Raw genomic sequence first — 24,708 nt, forward strand, 5'->3', positions numbered from 1 at the left:
ATATACTTGGTAAGCCTTATAAACAGAGAGGGGAGACAAGGGCCATGGTTGTGTTCAATAAAAGCCCCAACTCAACAAGGCCCTTGATTGTTAAGTTGTGTGTTTGGCGAGCCTCCGCCAAGTTTACTTGCTAGCAGCGCTTTGCCGTGTGTGTTTATAGCAGCACGAAGCAGCAAGCTCTGGGAGATGCTCTGCAGAAAGCCATGGTAATGGGTGGTGGTGCTGAGAGAGGAGGCAGAGGCACAGACAAACCCTCCCGTGGATGGTAAATCTCTGTTACTACGTGCAGCTCCATGCTTTGGATTTTGCAGGTGTAAGGCTCATATACAAAAGTTAAATTTAGTATGTGTTTATAGTACAATATATAAAAAACTTAAATGTGTCGTGTTTGGCCAGATGGTGGAAACCAGTAGTAAAAGCTATGAGTTGGCCTTCTCACCACAGGCCCCTGACACTAGATAACTCCGTGGTTTAGGTCAGTTTGCCTGTTTTGATTTCTCATCTTTTAAAAATGGCATTTAGTCTTGCTTGATAAGGTTTTGAAACAGGTCATGAGTGAGTGTTAACAAAGTCTGTACAAGAGGAAGACTGTTCATGAGTATTGAATTACTAGCAGGATCTTCATAGCACATCTAATCTTGGATGTATTCGGCCATGCAGGTGAACAAAGCTGGAGCTGAAAATCTCCCGTACATCAAATAATGAGTCTTAGGGTTCCCGGGTTTTTCTGAGTTGCTTGCAAGCTGCATAGTTTTACATGTACTATGGTGTGTCCAGAGAGCTGTATTTTAAGTGTGTTAGCATCTCTAACGTTATGCTTTTGAGAAGTTTGTGCTGTATTATGCATCAGCTTCTTTCCCAAGCATCTACAATCTGCTTTTTTCCTTCAAACTAAAGCACTTTATATCTGTATATTCAGATTTTAGCTGCTGCAACTACTGCTCCTGATGGTAGGCAAGTTATGCCCAGCTCCAGCTGCACTGGTTTTACTGCTGGTGTTGGGAAACAACAGATTGCATCTCAGCAGTAGCAGCTAAATGCTAAGAATAGATGCATAGAGATGCACAGAGAAAGAAGCATAGCAGGCTGAGCAGAAGTGTTTAACTGTGTTTTAACTGCAGTTGCGTTGTTAACTGTGGTGTCCAATATGTCATGTTCTGCCTTGCCTTCAGGAGATAGCTGACACAGTCAGGTTGGTGGGACCCATGTAGTCATACCTATGGCACTCTGGTGAGAAAAAATCTTTCTTCAGCTCTGTGAGCCTCACTTGCCTTGGCACCATGGCACCAGAATGCACAATTGCGAGGAAACAGATCTCTTTTGAGCCCAGCCTGTGCTTCCCATCTGAGGGCTGCTCCTCAGGCTACCGAGTGACTATTGGTTTCACTAATTCGATGTGATTGAAGTAAGCTGCCAAAGCTGTGGTGGGGAATGCATGAGGCAATACATACTGTGGAGGACTTGGAGATGATTGATACCATTTAGGTGCCCATCAGCTGGCTTCGAGAGCAAAGATTTCTCCAAGTGCACTGGGGCTACATTGTTCCTCCCACATTACAAGGAGCACGTAAGTGCCAGCTGCAGAAGAGGCCACTCAGCCCTGCTGGGTGGTTTGGGAGACCCTCAGCCCTGGCTGGCTGCTGCAGTTGGAGAATGCTGATGTGAGTGCGTTAGCGGGCAGCATGAAGCCAAGCCGTGAAGGTGTCCTGGTCAGCTGTCAAAAGAAGACAGGCAACTTATTTTCTCCAAGTGCTGAATCTGTCAGATGCGGAAGCATCAGGTCTCTTACCTAAGTTCTCAACCACCCTGAATCATAAAATTATGCCTGAATGTCAAAGCACGTGCTGGGGTAAGTCTTTGCAACATATATGAGGAATGTCGATGCAGTGTTTCTTTTGGATACAGCCTTTTAAAAGAAGCAGAATATGAATTTACATCAAGGTTGCCGAGACAGCCAACAGCATCTGAATTCCTTGTAGGTTAGTGTAATAGTTACAGCAGCTTACTTTAAAATATACAGCTAAGTATAAACTGAATTTCCTAATCCATTTTGCATTGGATAAAACATAAGAATAAACGCCTGGCTTAGTCCTCTGGCTCCACTCGTCATTATCTGTAAGACATTTTTGACATTGTATTGTGCAGTGGAGTTGTGAGTTCGGACAGAGAGGGATTACAAAAGGGAAATGAGTGAAATGGCAGCACTTTTATACCCTCATAATGAAGCCAGCTCATTGTGTGTTATCCTCAGAAGCCACTATGCTTTCCATAATTTGGGAACGTGTCCCATTTCTGCAGCATGTCTTCCACAACAGTAGCTGAGCTGTCTGCAGCCATCCCCGGCTCTATATTTCCTGTGATGGGAAGTTCTGGTCCTGCATTTGTGTATCCCCTGCTGGTGGCACTGGAGCTCAGGTGAGGACCAGACGCTACCTGAGATCATTTTTAGTTTCTTGGCCCTTTGCTTGTGCTGCTCTGATGAAAGGGGAGATTAATATGGGAGAATTCAGTTAAAACATGGGTAGGAACCTGGAAAAGATGGTGGCACGGTTAGTTGCCTGGCTGAGTTGGAAGGAGCTGCGCTGGACACACCCTGGAAGCTGTTCTGTTCATGGTGTAAATTTACAGTTATAATATTTCTGTACTTGGAGTCTCCTAAAAGTTTTACAGGGAATATCTGTTCTTTGGGCAGTGCTGTGGAAAAGTGTCTCCTTTTCATTTTACATAGATGAAACCTATGTAAGTGCCCCTTGTAAAGATTTATCAAATTCTTGTCAGAAAAATATTCTGTGGCTTATCTAATTATTTTTTGATTCATTTTACCATAATAAGCTAAATTAAACCTAAAGCTTCAAATCGTCATTTCCAGTGTACCTCTGGTTCATTTTCTTTTATAATTCTACAAAGAAACTTTTCTATTGTAGCATGCCAATTCTTGATCATAAGTATTTTGAGACCAAAAAAAAAAAAAAAGAGAGAAGAGATAAAGCTAATAGCGCAAAATCATTCTGTTGAAATTGAGAGATTGGAATATCCTCATAAGGATTTTGACACCTACCTCTCCCTCGCAAGATATTTAAATATATCTAGTTGTCTTTAATTTGGTTTTCTAGTCATAGTAGTTATACAATATTAAGTTTCCCCTGGTGCACACTTCTATAAATGAAAGGTAAGCTTTTCATTCAGTCATAGCACCTCTGTGGCTTCCAGTACTTTCTATACTTAGTAAGAAAATTCAGAACCGCTGTTTTATTACTGGCCATCTGTAATCGTAGTGATCTGCCTATAAATACAGCCAAATATAGCTTTATATGGAAATAATATACATAGATGTCTGGAGAGATAGTTGGATTATACCAAGGTTGTGACTCCCTGCTGGAGAGCTGGACTGTGCAGCCACTGCGGAGCTTGCATTAATAAACTGCTTTCATCCTAATTTCAGCTTAAAATACATGAACTGAGTAAAGACATGAAGTTAATCAGCAGTCAGTGAACTCCGCATCAGGGATCAGCACCACTAGTATCAGCTAAAATAACTTACTCTGCCTCAATTGTTCCCCAAATACTGCTGCACTTGCATGAAGCTTGTCATACTCGGTACAGAAGGCTCCATCACGCCACCAGTGAGTGCTGTAGATACAAAGAGTAATGAAGAGAAACGACCGACTGGCCGGGGTGTGCTGGGACCAGGGCTCAGTCCCAAGGCAGGCATCACACCTTTGTTTCGGAGGAAGGAAAAGCTCAGGTCCATGCCCAATAATCAGCCCTCAGAGCAGGGGCACTGTGCACCTCTCTGGTGCCTTTTCTCATTGTGTGGTTTTCAAATGGCTTCTGGCTATTTTATAAGGCAGCAGATGACTTGGGAACGTAGGCTTCTCTCCTTCAGTGTTTATGAAATAGAGGTTTCTAAATCAATGGAGGCCATTCACTGGAAAAGCCTTGTGAGTCAAATATCACTTCAGAAACATGCATTTGTCACCTCATTTCAATAAAATTAAAGCCTCATGAGGTGTTTTCCTTGAAAAGGCAGGATGATTGAGATGGGGTTTTGTTCGATACAGGGAAAGCTCCCAGTGAGCTGAACAGGCTGTCTGACCATCGGCCTTGCTTGCTGCTGGTGCAGGCCCTGCAGCAGGCACCCTTCTGTGAGGTATGAACTACTTTCATGCTATGGGTTTATGCAGTTAAACCACGACCTGACATTGTGCTGGCAGAATTCAGATACTATAAAACCTATGTGCAGAGAAGTTCTGTGACCATTGATAGCTTGTTTTCCAGCTCCTGGCTGAGGTACAGTCATCTGATTTCAGCAGGTAGTGAACAGAAGGCCCATTTCATGTGGTACTGAGATGCTTCTGGGGAGAGTTTAACTCCTGAGATTGCTCAAAAGAGCACAAAATTCAGATGGAAGGAATTCTGTGCTGCAGAGACCTCTGTAAGACACAAGCTGCCATCAGCACTCCTGTCAGTGAAAACGTCCTCCTTCAGAAGGAGTAGCGCCCCTGCCACCGCCATCTCCTTCCATGTCTAGTGTCAAAACAGTGAAGCCAAAGTGAACAAGAGAGATGGCTTCTGGTGCAGACATCCATACCCACAAACTAGAGAGTAACGAGGAGCTGGCAACAGATTGTGCTTTCTTCCAAACTGGATAAGACTAAATAGTGAAAGACTACATTTTTGTAGTAGTTCTTGAATCACCCTCAGGGCTACACAAGTATTTTCCTGAACTGTGTGTAATAGCAGTATTATCACTGCCTTGTCTATGGCTCACACTTGCTGTAAATGGAATTAAAATGAAGGAACAAGTAGGTAATCACTGTAACTTTTCATCTGCATCGTAGTAGCTTAGTGGACCAGTGTTAGCGATCTCATTTCTTAAATCGGCGTTTCTCATACTGACACTTTCACAGTGACATGTTACTATACATGGGGCACACTATAAATAGTCACTAATCCAGCATTAGCGGAGTGTAGCTCAGCATAATGAAATGAGGGGAATACTTTCCAGGCAGTTACTGATGTTAGCAAAAAAAGACTCTCCGCCACAAATAGCACAGAGAGAGTGAACCAAGGCAGGAGTGCTTCAGAGTTAGTGTGGGTGGGGGAGTTGTGATCCTCTGAAATGCTGACTGCTGTAACCTTACGGTAGTCTCTGGTAGTGCAGGGGACTCTGCACATCTTAGGAAGTACTCAGCATCCAGATACTGCAGTATCAGCCTCTTTGCTTGTAAATCCAGTGAGCTGGAAAATGTGAAGTCACTGTGGGTCTCTAAAACATTTCCTATTATAAACTCTTTCAACCTCCTCATTAGAAGTTTTAAAATGTGCCTGACTGATCTCTCTTTGTTGGCTGTGCTCCATGTTTCCAAATTATACTGAAAAAATGCTAGAAATACATTTTTACACGATTTCTTCGTTGTGCAAGTCTTTTTCTTGAAGTCTTTTGCAACTGAGAAGGAGATGAAGTCATTACTATAGTTGTCCTGAAACTTCAGTACCTAGTGCAACTGTAGCACAGTATCAAATGCCTTACATAGAACCTGAGGCTCATTACATACACCTTAATTTACATCACACATCCTGTAAATACAACCCTGTCATGACTTTACTGCTTAAATGTAGTAGTGCTGTGTCAGTAGGGCACTGTTTTGCTCTCTCTGCAGCTGAACAGAGCGCAACTTTCACCTGTGGTTCGTGTCAATCAGCATGACTTCTGAAGTCTCTCTCACAGGAAGAGTGCTGTTTGAACTGAAGGGAGCCTCTCTTAGAATTTCCTGGGACTTCAGTACAAATTTAGCAGTGTAAGTAGTCCTTGTCCGCAAGCTTAAAATAATCCATCCAACTAAGAAGTCTTTAGCCTCAGCTCTACCTTTACCACAAAGCGATGGAGATGGAGAACATAGTACTTTTTCTGCACTGAGGAGGAAGATTAACAATGATATGTGCTACTCAGGAGTCCCAGAACTGATGCCAGTAAATGCTGTCTTTCAAACTAAAGTTATAAGTTATCTTCAGTGTATTCATCATATTATAGGAAAAAAAGTTCTTGAGGAACTTTCACTGAAGTTCAGCAGTCACGTAAGCCCACATAAGCAGGGCTTAATGTGTTTCTGTGGATCATGTACATTGCAGTGAACTTCATCCTCTTTTAAAATGGAGATTGATCAGTATAGAATGAATCATAAGTGCAAAATCTGTAAAGTATGTGCTGAAGTGACCTTGAAAAAGTTGTGCATCCCTGTACCGACCTGATGGAAGAGTAGCAGAGGTTCATTTCTGAAAATAAGCATTGATTATGGTCTGTTATTTTGCCTTATTTTTCATGCACCTTGCCAGCATGCACTAAATTCTTTCAGTGGAGTTTTACTAATTTGTTTTAGAAAGGCAAGGATGACTGAAAAATCAGGGCTTAAAGATGGTAAAGGGTGGGAAGGTTCTTGGGTCACCTTGTCAAAACAGTAACTTAAAGCAGAATTTTCTTCGTAGATGAGTTGATGAGCTCTTCTTTTGTCTTCTTAATTGTACTGTTTCCTAGGAAGCTCAAGATGTCAATCCCAAATGCTATTCCAGGCAGCCTATACCTTAACCTAACTTGTGTTTTTATGATAATTTTTAGCTCTCAACTATAGTGTTTTCTCTTAGTCTCAAACTTTGCTACTGCTCCTTTTTGCATGCCATCTGAAGTACAGTAACCTTTCCATCACCTCTGTCTCTTATCTGAATACATTGTAGATAATGGTATGTATTAGCATGTCCTTTTCAATCTTCAGCTGCACAGGTCAAGATTACCTAACCTCTTCATGCAGTGTTTGTGAATTAACACATTTATTGTTATATTTTCATAAGGTTTGGATTTGCTTTAATGAGATATATTTTGTTCCTCTGTGTGAGGTCGTAAAAAGAAGAGGCTGCATGAGTTCAATTGAACTGGCAATCTCAGACTAGTTGAGGTTGGAGGGGACCTCTGGAGTCTGACCCCCTGCTCAAAGCAGGGTCAAATATAGAGCATGTTGCCCAGGACACTCTCTAGTCAGATTTTGAGTATCTGTCTCCAAGGATGGAGACTCCATGCCTCTCTGGGCACTCTGATGCAGTGCTTGACCACTCTTGCCATTAAAAAAATAATAATAATAATTTAAAAATCTTCCTTTAAATGGGAATTTATTGTATTTCATGTCCCCTATCTCTTGTCCACTCAGTGGGTATCACCAAGAAGAGTCTGGCTCCATCCTCTTTACACCCTCCCTTCAGGTATTTATACACAGTGATGAAATGCCCCTGAGCCTTCTCTTCTCCAAGCTAAAAGTCTCAGATGCTCAAGTCCTTTAATTATCTTTTTGACCCTTCACTGGACTCTCATAAGTAGCTCCATGTCTCTCTTGTACTGGGGAGACCAGACCTGCGTCCAGCACATCTTGTGTGGCCTCACCAGTGCTGAGCAGAGGGCCAGGACCACCTCTCCACCTGCTGGTGACACTCCTCTAATGCAGCCCAGAAAGCTTTTAGTCTTCTTTCCTGCAAGAGCACATTGCTGGCTCATGTTCAACTTGGTTTCCACCACAACCCCCAAATCCTTTTCTATCAAGCTGCTTTCCAGCCCGTCAGCCCCCAGGCAGTGCTGGTACATGGGGTTATTCCTCCCCAGGTGCAGGACTTTTCGTGTTGCTTTGTTGAACTTCATGCAGTTCTTGTCATGTCAGCCCATTTCTCAGCCTGTCAAGGTCTATCTGGATGGCAGCACACCTATCAGGTGTATCAGCCACTGCTCTCAGCTTTGTGTCATTACAAACTTGCTGAGGGTGTGCTCTGTCCCATTATCCAAGTCATTAATGAAGAGGTTATATGGTATTGGCCCCAGTGTACCAGTAGTGACTGGCCTCCAGCTGGACTTTGTCTCATTGATGACAATGAGAACCCCTTTGAACCCAGCAATTCAGCCAGTTTTCAGTCCTTCTTTACTGCTCACTTCTAGTCTGTGCTTCAACAGTGTTTTGATAAGGAAGTTATGGGAGACAATGTCTATGTAATATTGAGTTTGTCTGTTTCTTTGTTTTTTAACAAAGAGGATTTTCTACCTATAGGTCACTTACCTTATGTTCAAGTCAACCTGATATTTTTTGTCAGATGCGGGGCTACTACTGGAAGTTTTGAGGTAGACTAGTTTTTCAGTGAATTTTCACAAAAAGATACCCATACTTTCTACAGGTATCAAGATCCACGATTGAGCTCTAGGGAATTCTCTAGTTTGGAGGAAAATACTGCAGAACAAGTACCCTTTAGCTAGTTCTCACTAATGGCTGTGTTATCAGCTGACAATACGTGCCTGCTTGAGCTATAGCATATACCGATGAAAGTGATCATTTATTTTCTCAGTAACAAAAGGTATTTTTGAACAGGAAAATTAGGCACCAGTTAAATTTGGAGCTTGAGAGTTACTGTAATGAAAAACCCAAACTCTGCAAGACTCCCATGATGGGGAGATCAGATTTGAATAAGACTGGAATCACAGTGCAAAAGTTCATACAGTGCCTGCTTGAAAGTGGAACTTACGCTTCATTTGCTCTTTGTAGAAGGCGTATTAAAGTTATTTCACAGAATCCCCGAATGGCTGAGGTTGGAAGGGACCTCTGGAGGTTAACTGGTCCAAGCCCCCTGCTCAGGCTGGGCCACCCGAAGCTGCTTGCCCAGGACCTTGTCTAGATGACTTCTGAAGAATTCCAAGGATGGAGGCTTCACAACCTTTCTGGGCAACCTGTGCCAGTGCTCCATCACCCGCACATCACAGAAGTGCTTCCTGGTGTTCAGAGAGAACCTCCTGGGTTCCAGTTTGTGCCCACTGCCTCTTGTTCTGGCACTGGGCACCAATGAACAGAGCCTGGCTCTGTCCTCTTTGCACCCTCCCTTCAAGTATGTATTACAAGTTGATGAGGTTCCTCAGCATGGTTCTTTTCTGTGGGCTTTGTAAAAGAAAGTAGATATCTAAGATGTCTCTATAAACTGGTCATATTAAATCTGATGATAAATGTGAAATTGCATATAAAGCCGGAAGTCAGCAATGGTGGTTGATACAGTTAGGTTAATATGAAAAACAGAGGCTGAAGGATTTAAATAATGCTTTTTTTTCTAGAGTTCTTGCTTTGAATAATAACTGTTTCAGTGATTGTGCAGATGTAAACATCAGGGGTTTTTCCCCATATTGATTTTGATTTAATGATGTCAAAACAACATAAAAACAATCAGTGAACAGTTTTGTTTGTCTCATTTCAGTAAATTGAAATTAAATTGAAAAGGAATAATTGCAGTCAGTTAATATTTTATGCAAAATGAGGCAACTATTTGTTATGGCTTCTAGTAGACTGGGAAGTTATTGAAGTTGCCATAAATACGGAGCGCAGAATTCTTGATTTATTTACACGTACGTACATCTGATACTCCTCAAATGTCAGAGTACCATATGCTATTGCATATAAATAGCAATCTACAATTTATACATCACAAGTCACAGACACAGCAAGTGGGAACTCAGACAGCAGGGCTGGGTTTAGGGGATGGCTAATGTACTGCTCTCGCAGTTGTAAGTACCATCTGTTTTGACATAGTCTGGGACTGCATCGCGCTGGTGGTCAGGAATCCACGCAACTTAGTGCACTTGGGCTGCAGCCAGCTACATTTTCTAGTAGGAGAAAGCTGCCAGTGGCCGTGTCTCTTTCCCAGCTTAACTCCCGAATTTCCCATAAACAAAATGTTAATCCCTGTGGTTCTGAATAAGCATTATGTGCATGCTCAGTGCATCACTGTATGAATATCGCATGTGCGTGCAACAGAAGAGGGGACTGCTGACTATCATTTTAGTACTTTTATGATGTGAAATGTCTTTTATAAAAAATCCTAAGTTTCCATGTCTTTGGCAGAGAGGTGTTGGATAAGTTAGTGCTGGTATCCTGGGTTTCTGCTTTAGAGACCTACATTTCTTTTCTTTCCTCCCCTCCAGAGCATTTTTGTCACTAAGGTCCCAGAGCTGATGCTTTGGGGAACTGGCTTTGGCCAGCTCTTTGCTGAGTTTATTCCTTTGTCCGAAAGCATAGTGGTAGCATTGTGGATTTGTAAGAAACATAAAACTGGATTAAGTGGAGCTTTCTACCATTCCCCTGAAAAGCCCTGGAGACCAGCTTTGCTTTCTCAGTTTGGCCACATGTCAAAAGGGAGAGGGATGCAGCCCTAGAAATGAGGTATTTGCCCGCAAAATGGGAGAATGCTTGCCAGGATGCTAGCAGGTGTTTTTGGAGGAATCTCGTTTGTAGGAAAGAAAATAAACTTTGGAAACTGAAGTATAAACAGATCTGAGCTGATCAGGAGCAGGTGTTTCAGGTCAGCCTTCAGTTACACTCTGCACAACTCAGCTGATTTTCTGCAATCCGCGGCCATACAGCAGACCTAGGCTGGGCTCTCGGTGGCACCCGTTTGAGCTTGCAAAAACATTATCCTGAGAGTAAACGCTACTTCTGATTCCTAAAAGCCTGGAAAATGCTCACCACCTCAGTGTAATAATTCTACAGGATTCAGAAGACTTCACCTGAATAAGGTCACCTTGGAGTGAGCAACAACATATCCAGCAACTAATCCAGCAGTTTTTACAGGAGAGGGCTGTGCTCTCTTTTCCATCAGCAGCATTTTTCATTCTTGTTTTATTACCACTCCCTTAGCGATAACCCAGCTGGGAGAGGCATGTGGAGGTGGAGTGGAAGAGAGGTGTCCCTGTTCATTGCACTGCACTGGAGGGTTGAGGCTTCATCTGCTTTAGCATATGAATCCTCATCTGGGACACAGGCTGGGTGCTTTGTAGGTGCCTCACATGAGAATCCAGTGGGAGCTGAGCTGAACCAAGCCGAGCTGGGATTTGCTTTACTTTTCCTCTCTCTCTCTCTCTCTTTCCCCTTTAAATCTAGAGACTTCTTCTCGTGCTGTGTACAATTCTGTCCCATAATTTGGAGGGTTGTCTCTTCACAGATTATCGGTTAAGCCTATGTTTACAAAGCCTGAATTTATTTTAGGGAGGATAGTTGGACTATTATAAATTACATTGATTTAATGAATCTTTAGCATTGAAACTTGAATGTTAAGAGAGGAGCACAAATTTGTGGTTATAAATATATTGCTACTGTTCCATCTTGTGTTTATCCTATTGTTTATCATGTACTTCTGCAGCTTTGGAGGTCAAATCATGGACCCCCTATTAATTTTAGTCCATCATTTCTGAGAGTCATGCATTTTTAAAATGCAAGTATTTGATTATGACAAGCAATGTTCTGTTCCACAAAGAATTAACTTTTGGTGGTTATGCTGGAAACAGTCATTCTTGGGGAATTATTTGTCTGCTGTAGATTTGGTTACCAACTGTGGACACAAGTCGTCTTGATTTGTCAACAAAGTGAGGATATCTTTCTATTGTCAGCTGTTCCCCAAGGAAAGCATTCCTCTGGTTTGTATATTATTTTCCACTTAGAGCAATGCACATCTTACAGAACTAAATTCCAGGTTCTGCAGGTCTACTTGGTTTTAATCCATTTGAGCAACTTGAAGTTTTTTGAAAATCTTTCTCTCCTATAAACTTATGTACAGCAACTTGGCTTGAAGTTGCTCTATAATAATGGAAACTGATAAATCCGTAATTCTAAATGTTCCCATTTTTAAGAAGTGAAGTATTAGAACAGCTACAACTGACTGGAACAGCTGACTGGATTTCTGCATTTTGAAGTTGGGAGTCACGAGGCATTTGTTCAAGTTTTCCATGTAAATTGCAAAGGTCTGTTTGTACCAACAGGAACTTAATGTCAGCATATCGTTCAAAGGCAGAGTAGGATCTGTTTGCCCTGGCTCAGTGTCACTCCAAGTGATTGGTTCTGGCCACATCTTTGTAGCTTGAGAGCCAGTATTGAATAATGTGCACTCATCTATATTCATGTAAAGCAGGTTTGAAATGAAGAACGAAGATCAATACATAAAGAAGTGAAACATGGAAGTGTAAATGTTGCTTGGTCAGGCAGGCAGATAAATGTTTTACCTTACAAAACCTTGACCTTGCAGTTGTTCAGACATCTCAGACTAACTCAAAGGAAAGACAGAACATAGTTGTAAACCCGTTTCACTGAACCAGGGTGTTCTCTGGATGATTTGCGAAGGTGTTTTGTATTCACCAGGCCTGGAGGTCTTTATAAGACATTCAGATGTAGAGCTTAGTGATATGGTTTAGTGGGGGACTTGTTAGTGCTAGGTCAGAGGTTGGACTAGGTGATCTTGGAGGTCTCCTCCAACCTAGATGATTCTGTGATTCTGTGATTCTGTGAGTTGTAGGTTAAATATGCCTGCCTAACAACTTGTCAGGTGGAGAGAGAGAGGATGGTAGACTTTTCAGTATGACTGAAGTTAAGCAAACTTGCCGTCTTTTTGCTGCCTAATTTTACCCTAAACCTTTATAGCCTGGGATTTTGTAAATGCCTATTTCCATTTTAACCACAGTTATATTTTGCATATTTTAAAGCAATGCATTTAACAGCAAAGAATTGGATCCCTGTTGATGTGGTAATCTTGAAAATGGGGAACGATGAAACACGACATGTCCAGTCCATTGATAATCCAGTACTGAGAACCGAGCAGGGAACAGGATGTGTCTCCTCCAAGTGGTGTGGGTTACGCTGGGAAGTGGTAACTCTGGGTCGGGAGGAGATGGATGGTTGGTACTTCTTTGCTGGCCAGTGGTCTCATCTGCATTTTGTAGGTCAGACACTCAATTTTGAAACAACTCTCCTCTTAGTCCTTGCTTACCATCTTTAGTTACCACCACAGGTGTATGAACACAGTTACTTTCAGGTGAAACTAAGGCAAAAAATATGCTCTGCAGAACACCTGAAGTACCAGAGACAACACCTACTGAGCAGTCAGGTTTGGGGATGAAATTAGATGTCTGAAAACTAACATCCACTTCTTAGGCCCGTGGCTGTCAGGTTCTCAGCAGTAACTGTTTTGCTCTGTAAATCTCCTCTTCTTGGACTGCACTCCTCGCTAATGTAGATACAAACTGACTCTGATGGAGGAGTCCCTTGGCATACAGCAAGGAGTCAGGAAAGTATCTGACCTTAAGGGGTTTAAGAAGAGCTTGTTCTTAAGCATGTATGGAATTCGTTTTGGGGTTAGATATTTACTGACCGTGGAAAAAACACACCATCCCATCTATCACCATGTTATTTCCCAGAAATGACACACTGACAAACCCTTTTCTCAAAACTGATGTGCTAGTATCACTGGTGGTACCAAAGGCAAAATTAAGATGCTCTGACTTCAGAAATTAAAATGATGAATTAATACAATGAAAATTAATATGATGAAAGATTACTTTTTCCTTTTTTTTCCTCTCAATCTTCATATTTTTTGGCTCTGTTCAAAACCATGGGGATAAATTTAATTGTTGCCAAGTGGCAAGGGACAAAATCAATAGGTGGCAAATTAGTTCCAGCTTTCGACAAATACATTGTAAGGAAGAATTATTTGCTTAATAAAACCATAACGATTATTTCACTTGCAGTGCTGTTTGACTTTAAGTATCTAGTGTGAATATGCCAGGAATGCAAGATCAGGTCTCTAAAGGTATTTAGAGGAGTTTATAGACTAAAGAAAACTGGAGCTCAACATCGACGGGAAGTTACACCAGTATAATCCAAGGTGTAAAATGTCACACAGAAACTACTATGAGGTGGCTTCACATCTAAGTTAACATATCCCTCTTCCACGTGGCCTTGTAACACTGTCTCTAGTCTTGCACAATAGGTACAAATTCTTACTGCATTCTGTGGGAGGTTTTTAAAAACTATAAATGGTTATTTTAAGTTCCATGGAACCATTCCTTCCAGGAGCATGTGGATGCAATTACTTCATGAGCTCTGATGCTGCTTGTTTTTACACTGAAAAATCGAGCTTTGTCACAGGTCTTTGCTCTCGAAAAGAGAGTTGCGTGACCTCCAAGTTCTCACAGGATAAGAAATAAGTTTTCAACTTTGCTGAAGTTTTTTTGTTCCCTTCATCTTACTTACATTTTCAGGCTGATTTTCTGTGTTAGTAAGGATAAATAGTCTGATGAGAGGGAAATGGGAGATATAACCCATCTCAGGGTTATTTAGACTTTTGCATGTCTGTGCTGGAAACGAGCCAGGAAACAATGCCGACTAAGTGAAATCATCAAAACATGGCCACCAAAGGGGAATTGCATATTGCATAGTTATCACTGCATATTTGTCGACTGTGATGGTGTTTCAAAGAGAGCCCTGTAGGGACCTGCCCTGCCATACCTTACAGTTTTCTTTAATAATTTACTCAGTTTTCCATCCCTCTCCAGAAGCCGTCTGTTTGAATTAAATTGACACACAAAACTGGAGGAATGGGTTAAAATTTATGACACTGAACATGTGGTATATTTGAAAAACTGAAAATGAGCACAATTTGAGAAGGTTGCTCTGGACTTAAAATGCTCTTGAAAATATTAAAGATTAAGGGGAGAGAAAAAGTACCACTCTCAAAAGAAACAGGTGTGAGGAAGAAGAATAGAGTATATAGAAGAAAATAACTGGCCAGGCAGCTGTATGACATGTGGGAATCTGGGCGATGCATTGAATCACAAACTGAATGCATCATCCTTCTGAGACTGTTAAAATCTGGAAGGTTGACGATGTGATTTCCATGAAATACAGGAGGGAAGGACTCTGCCGTAGCCACTGCTGGGGTTGACTTGGAGTGCTGTGGTCAGTTTGGAGCACTGGGATTTAGGAGATGTACACACAGGCTGGAAAGTCTAAAGGAGAAACAAGGAGACACTGCCAATGTTGGTGATGTGACTGGGAGGAAAGGACTGAAGTCTGAGCAAGTACCTGCCAGAAATCCTTGCTGAACGAGTGGAGATCTCTCCTTGTTCACAAGCACTAGGAGAAGGGAAGTAACAGCTTCTTGCATGAGTTGGGTAATAGGAAAAACTTAGAAACTCGATAAGGTGACAACACTGGAACAGGCACCTCAATGAGTTGAGTTATAGCTTTCCCTGGAAATTAAGAACAGGGCAGACATACACATCAGAGACAGTTTAAGTGTTCTTGGAGAGAGACCTCAAGAGAGCTAATCCAGCCTTGCTTCTCGCTCTGTACATTCTCAGTCATAAAAAGTTGCAAAATCACGTCGGTATCTCTGCTGAGCAACCCTTGCTAGCGGGCTTGACTGCTGCAGCCTCATACGAGGTCATGCAGTGAGTTTTGATCCAGCTGCCTCTTTGCTATCACGGGCTCTCTGAGCCCTCCTGGCCCCTGGTGCTGGGAGGGTGCGAGGTCGGTGGTGGTGCCTCAGCCTGAGGGAAATGCGTGAGGACTTTTTGGATGTGGAAGACGCTCTTTTGCAGGTGCCTGTTTTTCTGGGACTTCCCCATGCCCAGGGCCCTGGAGCACAAACGCCCCTGTTGCATCCTGCTGTGTTAGCTGCGTGCTTTGATTTCTTCCTCAAAGCGCACACGGCCGTGTTTGGCATCAGTCTGTCACATTCAGGAGTCTCCTGTTGAACCAGCTCATAGTGTTCCTGCTGCAGGTCACTTCTGTCCCCGTTTCTACAGCTTTGACAGCCGCTATAGGCTCCCACTCTCCACACACTCAGTAAAACAAGTACTTTTGGCATGGGCAAGGGTGATGGTATCATAGTAAAAACGGGAAGTCTATACCAACATTGCATTTAGTAAAATAGCTAATATTTATGCACCATTTTTATTGGTGAAGAGAGTATGTGGTGTGTCTGTACTATGCTTAAATTTTTTTTGCACACATTATTTTGCATCTAATGTTGTGATAAAAATGCCAATTTCTTTTAAGTTTTCTCAGCTATACTGACTCTTCAGAGCCTAAACATATTTTGGCTTAACTCTCTCCTTTGTGTTGCTAAAAATCTCAGCAGTGACAGCAGATCAACATGAAGGATGCATTTCAGTTGTCAGACAAGAACTTGAAGTTTTGTTGATATTTATTGAAAGTTTCATTTTAATTTTGTAAGTCTGAGGAGCTCGGTATAGAACTCACTTTACAACAGGTGCACACAGCTCCCTAGTGAAAGTTGTGGTTACACGGAGTCACACTTTAACCACAGGCAGTGGTTCAATCTCAAAAAGTCCATGTTGGGATCCAGACATCAGGTGTCCTGTGTTTGTGTCCATTGCTGGTCTAACAAAAGCATGACATTGTTTTCTTTCTCTGGTTCTGGAATCAGAGACTGTGTATTGCTGTCAAGGCCAGAATGCACAAAGACCTGGTCTTGGTTTGAGTGGTATATAGGTAAGGCTCCTTTTCCCCAGATGTACGTACGCATTGGGAAACCAAACTGGAAAAAAAAACAAAAACAAAAAAACAACTTTGAAATAAACCAGATTCCTAATGGAATAAGAAAACTCCCTCCAGTGCATTTTCTCCCTCTGTGTCAGCTTTTATATTTCTGTTTTTGGCATGCATCTTTTGAGATTTCTTTAAAGATTGTTAAGAAATTTTCTCTTACATCAACAAACAGTTTTCAGAGCCTGAACAAAACCATAATAAAAAGCATCTTGCAGAAATGCATTGGTAATCAGAGAGGAAGAGGGGTAGAAGAGGTTGTAGAGAGGGAAGCACAGGACTGCTCTGTACATTTTTTTTTTCACTTTTGAAGATCACGAAAATGTAAAGCTGAATTTTGGGCTTTTAAACAGTTGCTGTTTTCAGGAAAAGATGTGCTTGTATACAGTATGTGTCTGGAACGATTGTACTGAGAACTGCAATCAGTAACTTCGTTTGCAGTTGCAGGATGGTGTTTATTGATGGCATGCGGTCAGTGGGTTGCCCTGTCTCGGCCCGGCTCTGTCTGTTAGCTGGCACTCAGCAAATGGTGAAGAACAAAATTTGAATAAAAGTCTTAGAAGCTCGGATATGCAGGAAGTCCCTCCCAACAATACTTGAAAAGCCTGGAAAATGTACAATAGACCAAGTGTTTTGCTGAAGTTTTCAATGCTAGCAAAAAACTTTCCAAGTTTTTACTGGCAAAAACCTCCTGAACTCACCTGCTATTTTTTCTTTTCCCCTCAGGGGTGTACGATGAGCAGTAAGTGGGAATACCTCTGTAAGGAGTTCAGCTAAGCTACTGGCAAAATTCCCACCTAGGAGCATACTGCGTTACAGATTCAGCAGACCACTAATGCTCCCTCACCTCTCTTGTTTGAACATAATGACAATGCTATTTCAGGGGAAAAAAAAGAAAAAGGGGTGGGGGAGAGGGTGCGTGCATACACATGTGTGTGTATCCCTTTGGAAGTCCATGTCCTGAAGGTGGGGGGAGCAAATTTCATGTGGAGCACCTTCTGGATTAGAGGTAAAGGAAATACAGGATGCACATCTGGAACAGCTATACTAATGAGAGAATTAGGAGAGCATGAAGCAAGCACGGAGTGTTACCATAAAACAGAAGGTCACATTTTTTTAGCTCTAGATCTAAGTTAAAAACCACATTTTAGTAATATATTATGCATCCAGAATGTCTAAGGTATTGATTATGCACAGTTAGCAAAGGAGTGAGGAAGGAATGCCATTTTTTGGTCCAAAAGGAATGGAGATTATCCGTATTAGCTTGATGCTTTGATGACAGGGGGGAGCATCATGGAGCATTAAAAGCTTTTTTATACTTAAGTATAAGCATAGGGAAGAATGTAACCCTGTAGAGATCTTTTGGTGTTTTCAACAATCACAGACTAAAAATGTATGTTTTCAAATTGTGCTGGGAGACTGTCTTACAGGAGGTAATCACATTCTCACAGTAGTAGAAATTGTTTATAGCAAACATTAAAAAATGAAACTTTTTGATTTCGATTTTTTATCTATCTATTTTGCTGTGTAGAAACAAGTGTTTCTCATGTGGGTTTTATTTTTATTGGTTTGTTTCTCCTTTTTGTACTGCTTTAAGAAAAAAACAACAATAACAACAACAAAACAACAATAAAATAAACCCCAAAGCAAATGAAAAAGTAAAAGGAAAGGGGAGGAATTCATAATACCAAATTTATGTAGCAGTAGGAAGTACATCCAGCACTTGAAAAAAAAAATGCACGTTCTTTTATATTAGAAGCTTCTTTGTCTTAAAATCTGAAGAAAAGAACAAAAAGTAAAGACTCCAGATCTGCCACATCTTATGCACATGTTTAACTTCAGGCATTGTCACTGGTGATGATGTGAGGGAGGTCAAACATATGGTAAGGCCTTGCAAGAATTAATCTAGGGGACTGTTGCCTAAGTGGTCTGTGGAGTTAGTACTTGTCTGCAGGAGCCTGGCTGCTGCTGGTGTGTTTTTTTTTTTCCTCTACAGCTGTAAATCTCATTTTTAAAATACCAAAGTACACTAGGCGCTCTCCAAATAACACTCCTCCGTGCAATTATTTGCTGTAGCTGCCAGGGGGGTATTAGGAGGTCTCAAAGGGGAGCAGAGTGTCTGCAAAACCCACTCTGTGTTAAGATATGGTTCTCGCTCAAAAATTTACAAATCCCTGGGTTAGATCCACACAGCCATAGAATAGACTCAAAAGCCTTGAAGAAATAATGCTTTTTTCCTGTCACTAGCTGAAATACTGAGTTTCTGTCTAAGTGAAACAAGATACAGAAAAGGAAGAGGGAAGGAGTTGTGTAGTATGGGTTTTTTCTTCACAGAGTGAGATGATGATTTTGATCTGTCTTCACCTGAACTAGGTGGTCTTGGGCAAACTGATGGACTTTGTGCCTTGGTTTCTCCACCTAAGGAGTTGTGCATCTCTCCCTTGCAGACCCACTGTGAAAATGCAACCCTTTGTTTGCTGCTGTTGCAGCTAAGTGAGGTGAGACCATGCCTGTGCTGGACTAAGTAAAAGCCAAATGGGAAAATTCATGTGTAATACATTGATCCAGTTCATCTAAAAATTAGTTTATTTGAAAACTCTGCCTAAACCCAGATTTGTATAGGTGTGTTGAATGCATTTCTGGGTGCACCCTGCTTAGCCCATTTCTGTACAGCCACAGTTAAAAAGCTGTAGAGCTGGCATTACTGAAGGAGATGGCTTTGCATGCTTCCCTGAAATGTCTGAACACTGAAGTGATAGCAAAATTTGCTGCATGGAGGAAATCTTGATGCTGTGAAACCTCTGTTCTTACTCCATTCCTGGTACTTGTTATTCTGCTGGGTGCTGCATTTTGGTCCCTGTGTTCATCTGGACAGTGATTTTCTTCATAAAGCTTTTCTGTCGAGATTGGTATGGAGAGGTCAGAGAGGGAATGAGCGAACTGTGCCAGCATCCATCTTTCACATGGTGGTTGCATTTTGTGTAGCATACTGCTGAAATGTCCTAGGGTCTCTAAACGTATCACCCATGGCACTTGTTTGACAGTCAGAAATGCCTCCTAGTTCTCTCCGGTCTGTGACTTGCTGTCGCACTGCATAGCCGAAGAGCTGGGAGCAGGATTGGAAATGACTCTTAAGCAGCGATGTCAGCAGAAAGGAAAAACTGTTGAAATAAACTTTCATCAAAAGCAACCTTTCTTAGCAGCAGATGCCCTTTGTTTTTGTGCCTGCAAGATGGTAAAGAAATAGCAAATAGTTTTGTGTGTTTTTTGGATTGATGGCTTTCAACCTAGCAGTAGCACTAGGAAAAAGATGGTGTAAATATTGCACAGCGGCTCTGTAACAAACTTCCAGGCGTGCTGTTTCCTTGCCGCTTACTTTTCTGGGCTTGCTTTTTAAAATCCGACTGGAGTTCCTTTATCCCATTGGGCCTTTGTGCCCTTGCAAGAAGCAGCACAGCCAAACCCCTCAAGAGCCAGTTGCCAGGCTCTCTCTCGGTTGAACTGCTGAGTCCCCGTTTGCATGCAGGAGAAATGAACTTCTTTAACAACACAATGAGGATGTGTGCAAGGGGTTGTGTTTTTCCCATCTGCCCAGGTGTGCTGAGCAAAGCAGCATTCGCCTTCTGCCCTTTTCTCTGGCTTCTCGCTGAATGCCTGGAAGAGCGGAGAGGCAAAGGACCGCGGTGTTCTTCCCTGAGCAGCTCCCAGGTGCTGCTGAGGTTATATGCTGAGGCGGGGGTTATACTCCCCACCGAACAAGCCTCTGATTCAACTGTCCTCGTTTCCTGTGTTGTTTAGTAAGGGTGTAAAGATGTAAAATCCCTGGCATTGTGCTGCCGTCTCCTCTTCGCTGCAGGGCTCAGACCCATAGCCTGCCCTTTGCTAGTGCAGCTTGTCACTGCTGTGTGGCAGCACCAGGATGGATGGGATGGTGTTTTCAGAGCATGCTCGGAGGTAGCTCTGGGAGCGTGTGTTCCCACTCTACCTGCTAAAAATGACTGCTTCACCCCCCTGTCAAAACCCCACAGCCCATCTCACTCCATGAGCAGACAGGCTAGCGGGATAGGCCCTGCAGCCACCGGCCGCTTACTGATCCCTCCGTTTTGTCTTCCAGACTCCGACCTGAGCATGCGGACACTCAGCACGCCTAGTCCAGCATTGATATTTCCACCGAATACCCAGGGTTTCCAGAATGGCCGAGGCTCGTCTACTTCGTCATCCTCAGTCACTGGGGAGACTGTTGCCATGGTCCACTCGCCGCCTCCCACCCGCCTCACTCATCCCCTCATCCGGTTGGCGTCCAAGCACCAGAAGGAACAGGCCAACATAGACCGACTGCCCGATCACTCCATGATCCAGATCTTCTCCTTCCTGCCCACCAACCAGCTGTGCCGCTGTGCCCGCGTGTGCCGCCGCTGGTATAATCTTGCCTGGGACCCACGGCTCTGGAGGACTATACGCTTGACCGGCGAGACGATCAACGTAGACAGGGCTCTTAAAGTGCTGACCCGGAGGCTTTGTCAGGATACACCCAACGTATGTCTCATGTTGGAGACGGTAATTGTTAGTGGCTGCAGGCGGCTCACAGACAGAGGACTCTACACCATTGCCCAGTGCTGCCCAGAACTGAGGAGGCTGGAGGTGTCCGGCTGTTACAACATCTCCAATGAGGCGGTCTTCGATGTTGTGTCACTGTGTCCGAACCTGGAACACCTGGATGTGTCAGGTAACAGGAAATATTTAAACACAGACATCAAAACGCCTCCTACTAGTCAAACCCTTGCTCCCTGACACTGCACTCTTTCCCTTTCTGTGCTGTTTTTCAAGGTAGGAGCGCTCATCTCCTACCACCGTGCTGGTGTGCCAGGCACCGTGTCAGTCCCCATGCCCCAGATGCCAGCAGCACCAGTTGAGCGGACTGGCCCCCTCTGATGGAGACCAGCTGACAGAGAGGATCCCTTCAAACAGCAGGAGTACTCCTTATAGGTGTTTGCATAAAGCAGCCTTACAGGGGTCCATGTTGCAGTCTGTAGTATGTGGCATGGTAAAGGCTAGCTATTGGAGCAAGAGCAAAAGTTTTAAAATCTTTTGTGTATATATATATATAATTTGTATGTAGACGATATCATCTCTACATATGTATATCATCTATATATATGATGTGTATATCTGTAATCTGGTGAGTGACTTGAGCAGGAGCTCAGAATCAGTCCTAGGCTTTTGTCTAGGTAAAAATATCAAATGTCATCGCTAGCTAAACTTCAGGATCCTCTTGCTTCCATTCCTATTTTAACCAGATGTAGCTAGCTGTGACTTTTTTTTTTTAAGTGTATACACTTGCTTAGTGACTTTCTCCTTTTTCTTTCACCACAGTTTCAATATATCACTGCAGCTGTTTAGATCAGCTGAAATGTTTTAGACAATTTTTCCCATATGTGTCTGTGGATAGATGTTTTTTTTTGTTTGTTTGTTTGTTTGTTTCCCAAGGTCAGCCACATGCATTTTCCTCTCTGTGAATACACAGATATTTAGTTTAAAGGATGCACCCAAGCAGAGCACCAGAGTAAATTTAATGTTCAATACTTATTTTGTGATATCACCTTGTTATCAGTCTAATAATAGTCTGTTTATCATAATCAGCTAGACCAGATTTGCCATTGCAGAGGTATTGATGGCTACACAACAAAACAGGGCAAAGCAGGGATAGGAAGCAATGCTGTTGAGTCATTTGTGCCCAGATAAGCTGATTTTTCCAAGACTGCCCAGCTGGTGCACACTGATTTACTTATGGGTTGTTGGGTTTTTTTCTTCTTTATTTCTTTCTTTTTTATTAACTGATTAGTCCAACTCTTTCACCTAGTGTTTCCTAGGATGGTAGAATGTCATGGATAGCAATAAAACAAACAGCATCAAATCAGAATTACTCACTTTTTTGTGACCGCTGTCCGCAGTTGACAGGTGATTAGGAATTCTGTCCCAGGGAATCTATTCACAGTGACCTTGCATTTGAATTAGTTATTGTCAGTACATACAGACATCAGCTGCGGGTTGCTACAACATATTCAGGTTGAAGTGTGTCCAATATCAGGAGTAAATGCCTCTATGATTTAGACCTGGAGCTACATATCACTTGGAAGGTTGGCTGTATCCTGTGCACATTTATGCTTTTCTTACTTTCATCTTCTAGGGTCGTATGGAGAGTTGACTAGCTCAAAATATTCTGGGCCTGGAGATGCAGGAAACATAGAATTGCTGAGCTGAGGGTGAACTGCTTCAGCAGACCAGTCTGTTAGCTGACACAGAGTGGGCTCAAAGCCTTTCCATGGGAGTGGCTGAGACTGTTTAGGTCCACAGCTTCTACTGATACATATGCAAAGTTATTTTTGCAAAAACAGGGGAAAAGAAAGTATGAGACCAAGTCTCAAAATATGCTCTGTTTGGAGGTTTGTCTGTGTGGTTCCCCTAAGCCTGTTACTTTCAGACCTCGAAGATGGTGACTGTCCCTAAGGGATAGTTGGTTTGGCCCAAAGTGTGGGGAGGGGACAAGGATGGGAAGATGTGGGTGGTGTAAAATACCTGTCTTCCTCAAATTTTGTCTCAGAGTGGGAGAGGAAAGTAATTTTAATCTCACGTTTTTCTTGAACAAGCTCCTTCCTTTTTGGAACAAACGGGAGAGAAATCCTGGTTTTGAACAGTCTCAGAGGTCAGGGTGCTTGGGGTCAGACACAGCTTTTGCAGCGTGTGCCTGCATGTGAATTGAGGAGAGTGAATCTCTGGGGTCTTGTTTTGAGCCTGCATTTTTCGTTCAGGGTGCGGGTAATTTTTGAGAATGTTTTGGAAGCAGGATTCCATTTTCCACTCCTGTCTGGCTGAAATAAAATATATAAAGATGTTTTTTTTACTTCTTCTGGAACATGTTGTCCAAGGAAACTATGGATATCCCATCCCTGGAAGTGTTCAAGGCCAGGCTGGACGGGGCTTTGGGCAGCCTGGTCTGGTGGGAGGTGTCCTTGCCTATGGCAGGGGGTTGACATTTTTAAGGGTTGTTGTGCACTTTGTCAGGATATGTAGTGATGATCCAAGAGTAAATTTATTCTTCATGTGCTTCACACACAATGCTGTACTTGGTGGCGGAGGGAGGGGAAATGAACCCTTCTAATCAAACTGAACACTGTCTGATAGGGTTAGGAGTGACCTCAGTTGTGGCAAAGCCCACAGTGGTGAATACACCACAGCAGTGTACTCAGATGAAGGGTGAGTCTGATCTGTCTTCATAGTACGTGTGCCAATGATTTCATTACCTTCACAAGATTTGGCTCCTATGGAGACTGCTCTGTGTATAATGCCGACCTCTCCATTTTGAAAAAAAAAAAACTGTGTTATCCACAGGAACTAGTTTAATCCTTTCAATTATGCCCCATTTTTTTCTTCCTTGCTGGAAGGGCAGAACACCCCCTCTGTCAGCGCATTGATCTTTAGTGAGGAACTCCTCTTGGAGTCTCACCAAAAAGGCACCTCTGCTCAATAACAAATTGCAGAATTGACAGGGAAAAGGCATCTTACAGCACCTGGAAAAGCCAGGTCCAGCAGATATTCTGTGAAGAGGGGAAACAGATTTGAGGAATTAAAAAAAGTGTAATTGGTTTAGTGAACATCAAGGACCAAAGCAAGAGAAAGCCTTGCCTGAGCATATAGTGATGCTGTTGGGCAGATTTAAAGTGCTTCTTAAAGCCTCACCTTGTCCATCTCTGGGGATGTTTCCTATAAAGTGAATTTGCTTGCTCTCATTCTTTCTCTACTCTCCATTTTCTCAAAGAGGTGATCCCTGAGCTTACAAACAAATTGGGAAAAACAATCCATGCATCTGTGGTTGTAAGTCGTCGTCTTCAAAGGTCAGGGCCCCAGATTTCACCAGTCTGCACTGTGGTATGAAGGCAATTGCTGAAAGCACTTACTTACTTACTAGACTGTGCCAGCGCTGCTCTTCTACTGCCCCTTGGGTACTGAGTGTTAAATAGAAGGTAGGACAGGGAAGGCCAGAAAAGAGACCGGGGAGGGGAAAAAAAAAAAGGAAAAAAAAAAAAAGGGAAAAAAAAACACTTGAAAAAGAAAGAAAAACAACACTTGTTTTCATACCTGAGTGTCTTATGAAAAGAATTCCAACAAGGTTTCAAACAGCAATTTTGACTGCTGTACAGACAGATTCTCCCTGGACTTGTTTGAAATGGGGTTGCACTCTAGGACCTTGCATAAATTTGAGGCGAAAATGAGATCTCATGTGAAAAGATTGCTTCTGTAATCAAGT

At 42.6% G+C, this 24,708-nt stretch overlaps 1 protein-coding gene across 8 annotated transcripts in view; it reads left to right on the forward strand.

The window, feature by feature from the left end:
- Nucleotides 1–24,708, forward strand: part of FBXL7 (F-box and leucine rich repeat protein 7) — a 186,963-nt gene that overhangs the window by 156,381 nt on the left and 5,874 nt on the right. For all 8 annotated transcript variants that reach the window (XM_035560326.2, XM_035560330.2, XM_035560332.2 and 5 more), the window contains one exon: nucleotides 20,518–21,129. In XM_035560326.2, the coding sequence (XP_035416219.1) occupies nucleotides 20,518–21,129 (612 nt within the window). The remainder of the gene's footprint in view (nucleotides 1–20,517; nucleotides 21,130–24,708) is intronic.

Source organism: Cygnus atratus, chromosome 2, assembly GCF_013377495.2.
Source record: "Cygnus atratus isolate AKBS03 ecotype Queensland, Australia chromosome 2, CAtr_DNAZoo_HiC_assembly, whole genome shotgun sequence".
NCBI lineage: Eukaryota > Metazoa > Chordata > Aves > Anseriformes > Anatidae > Cygnus > Cygnus atratus.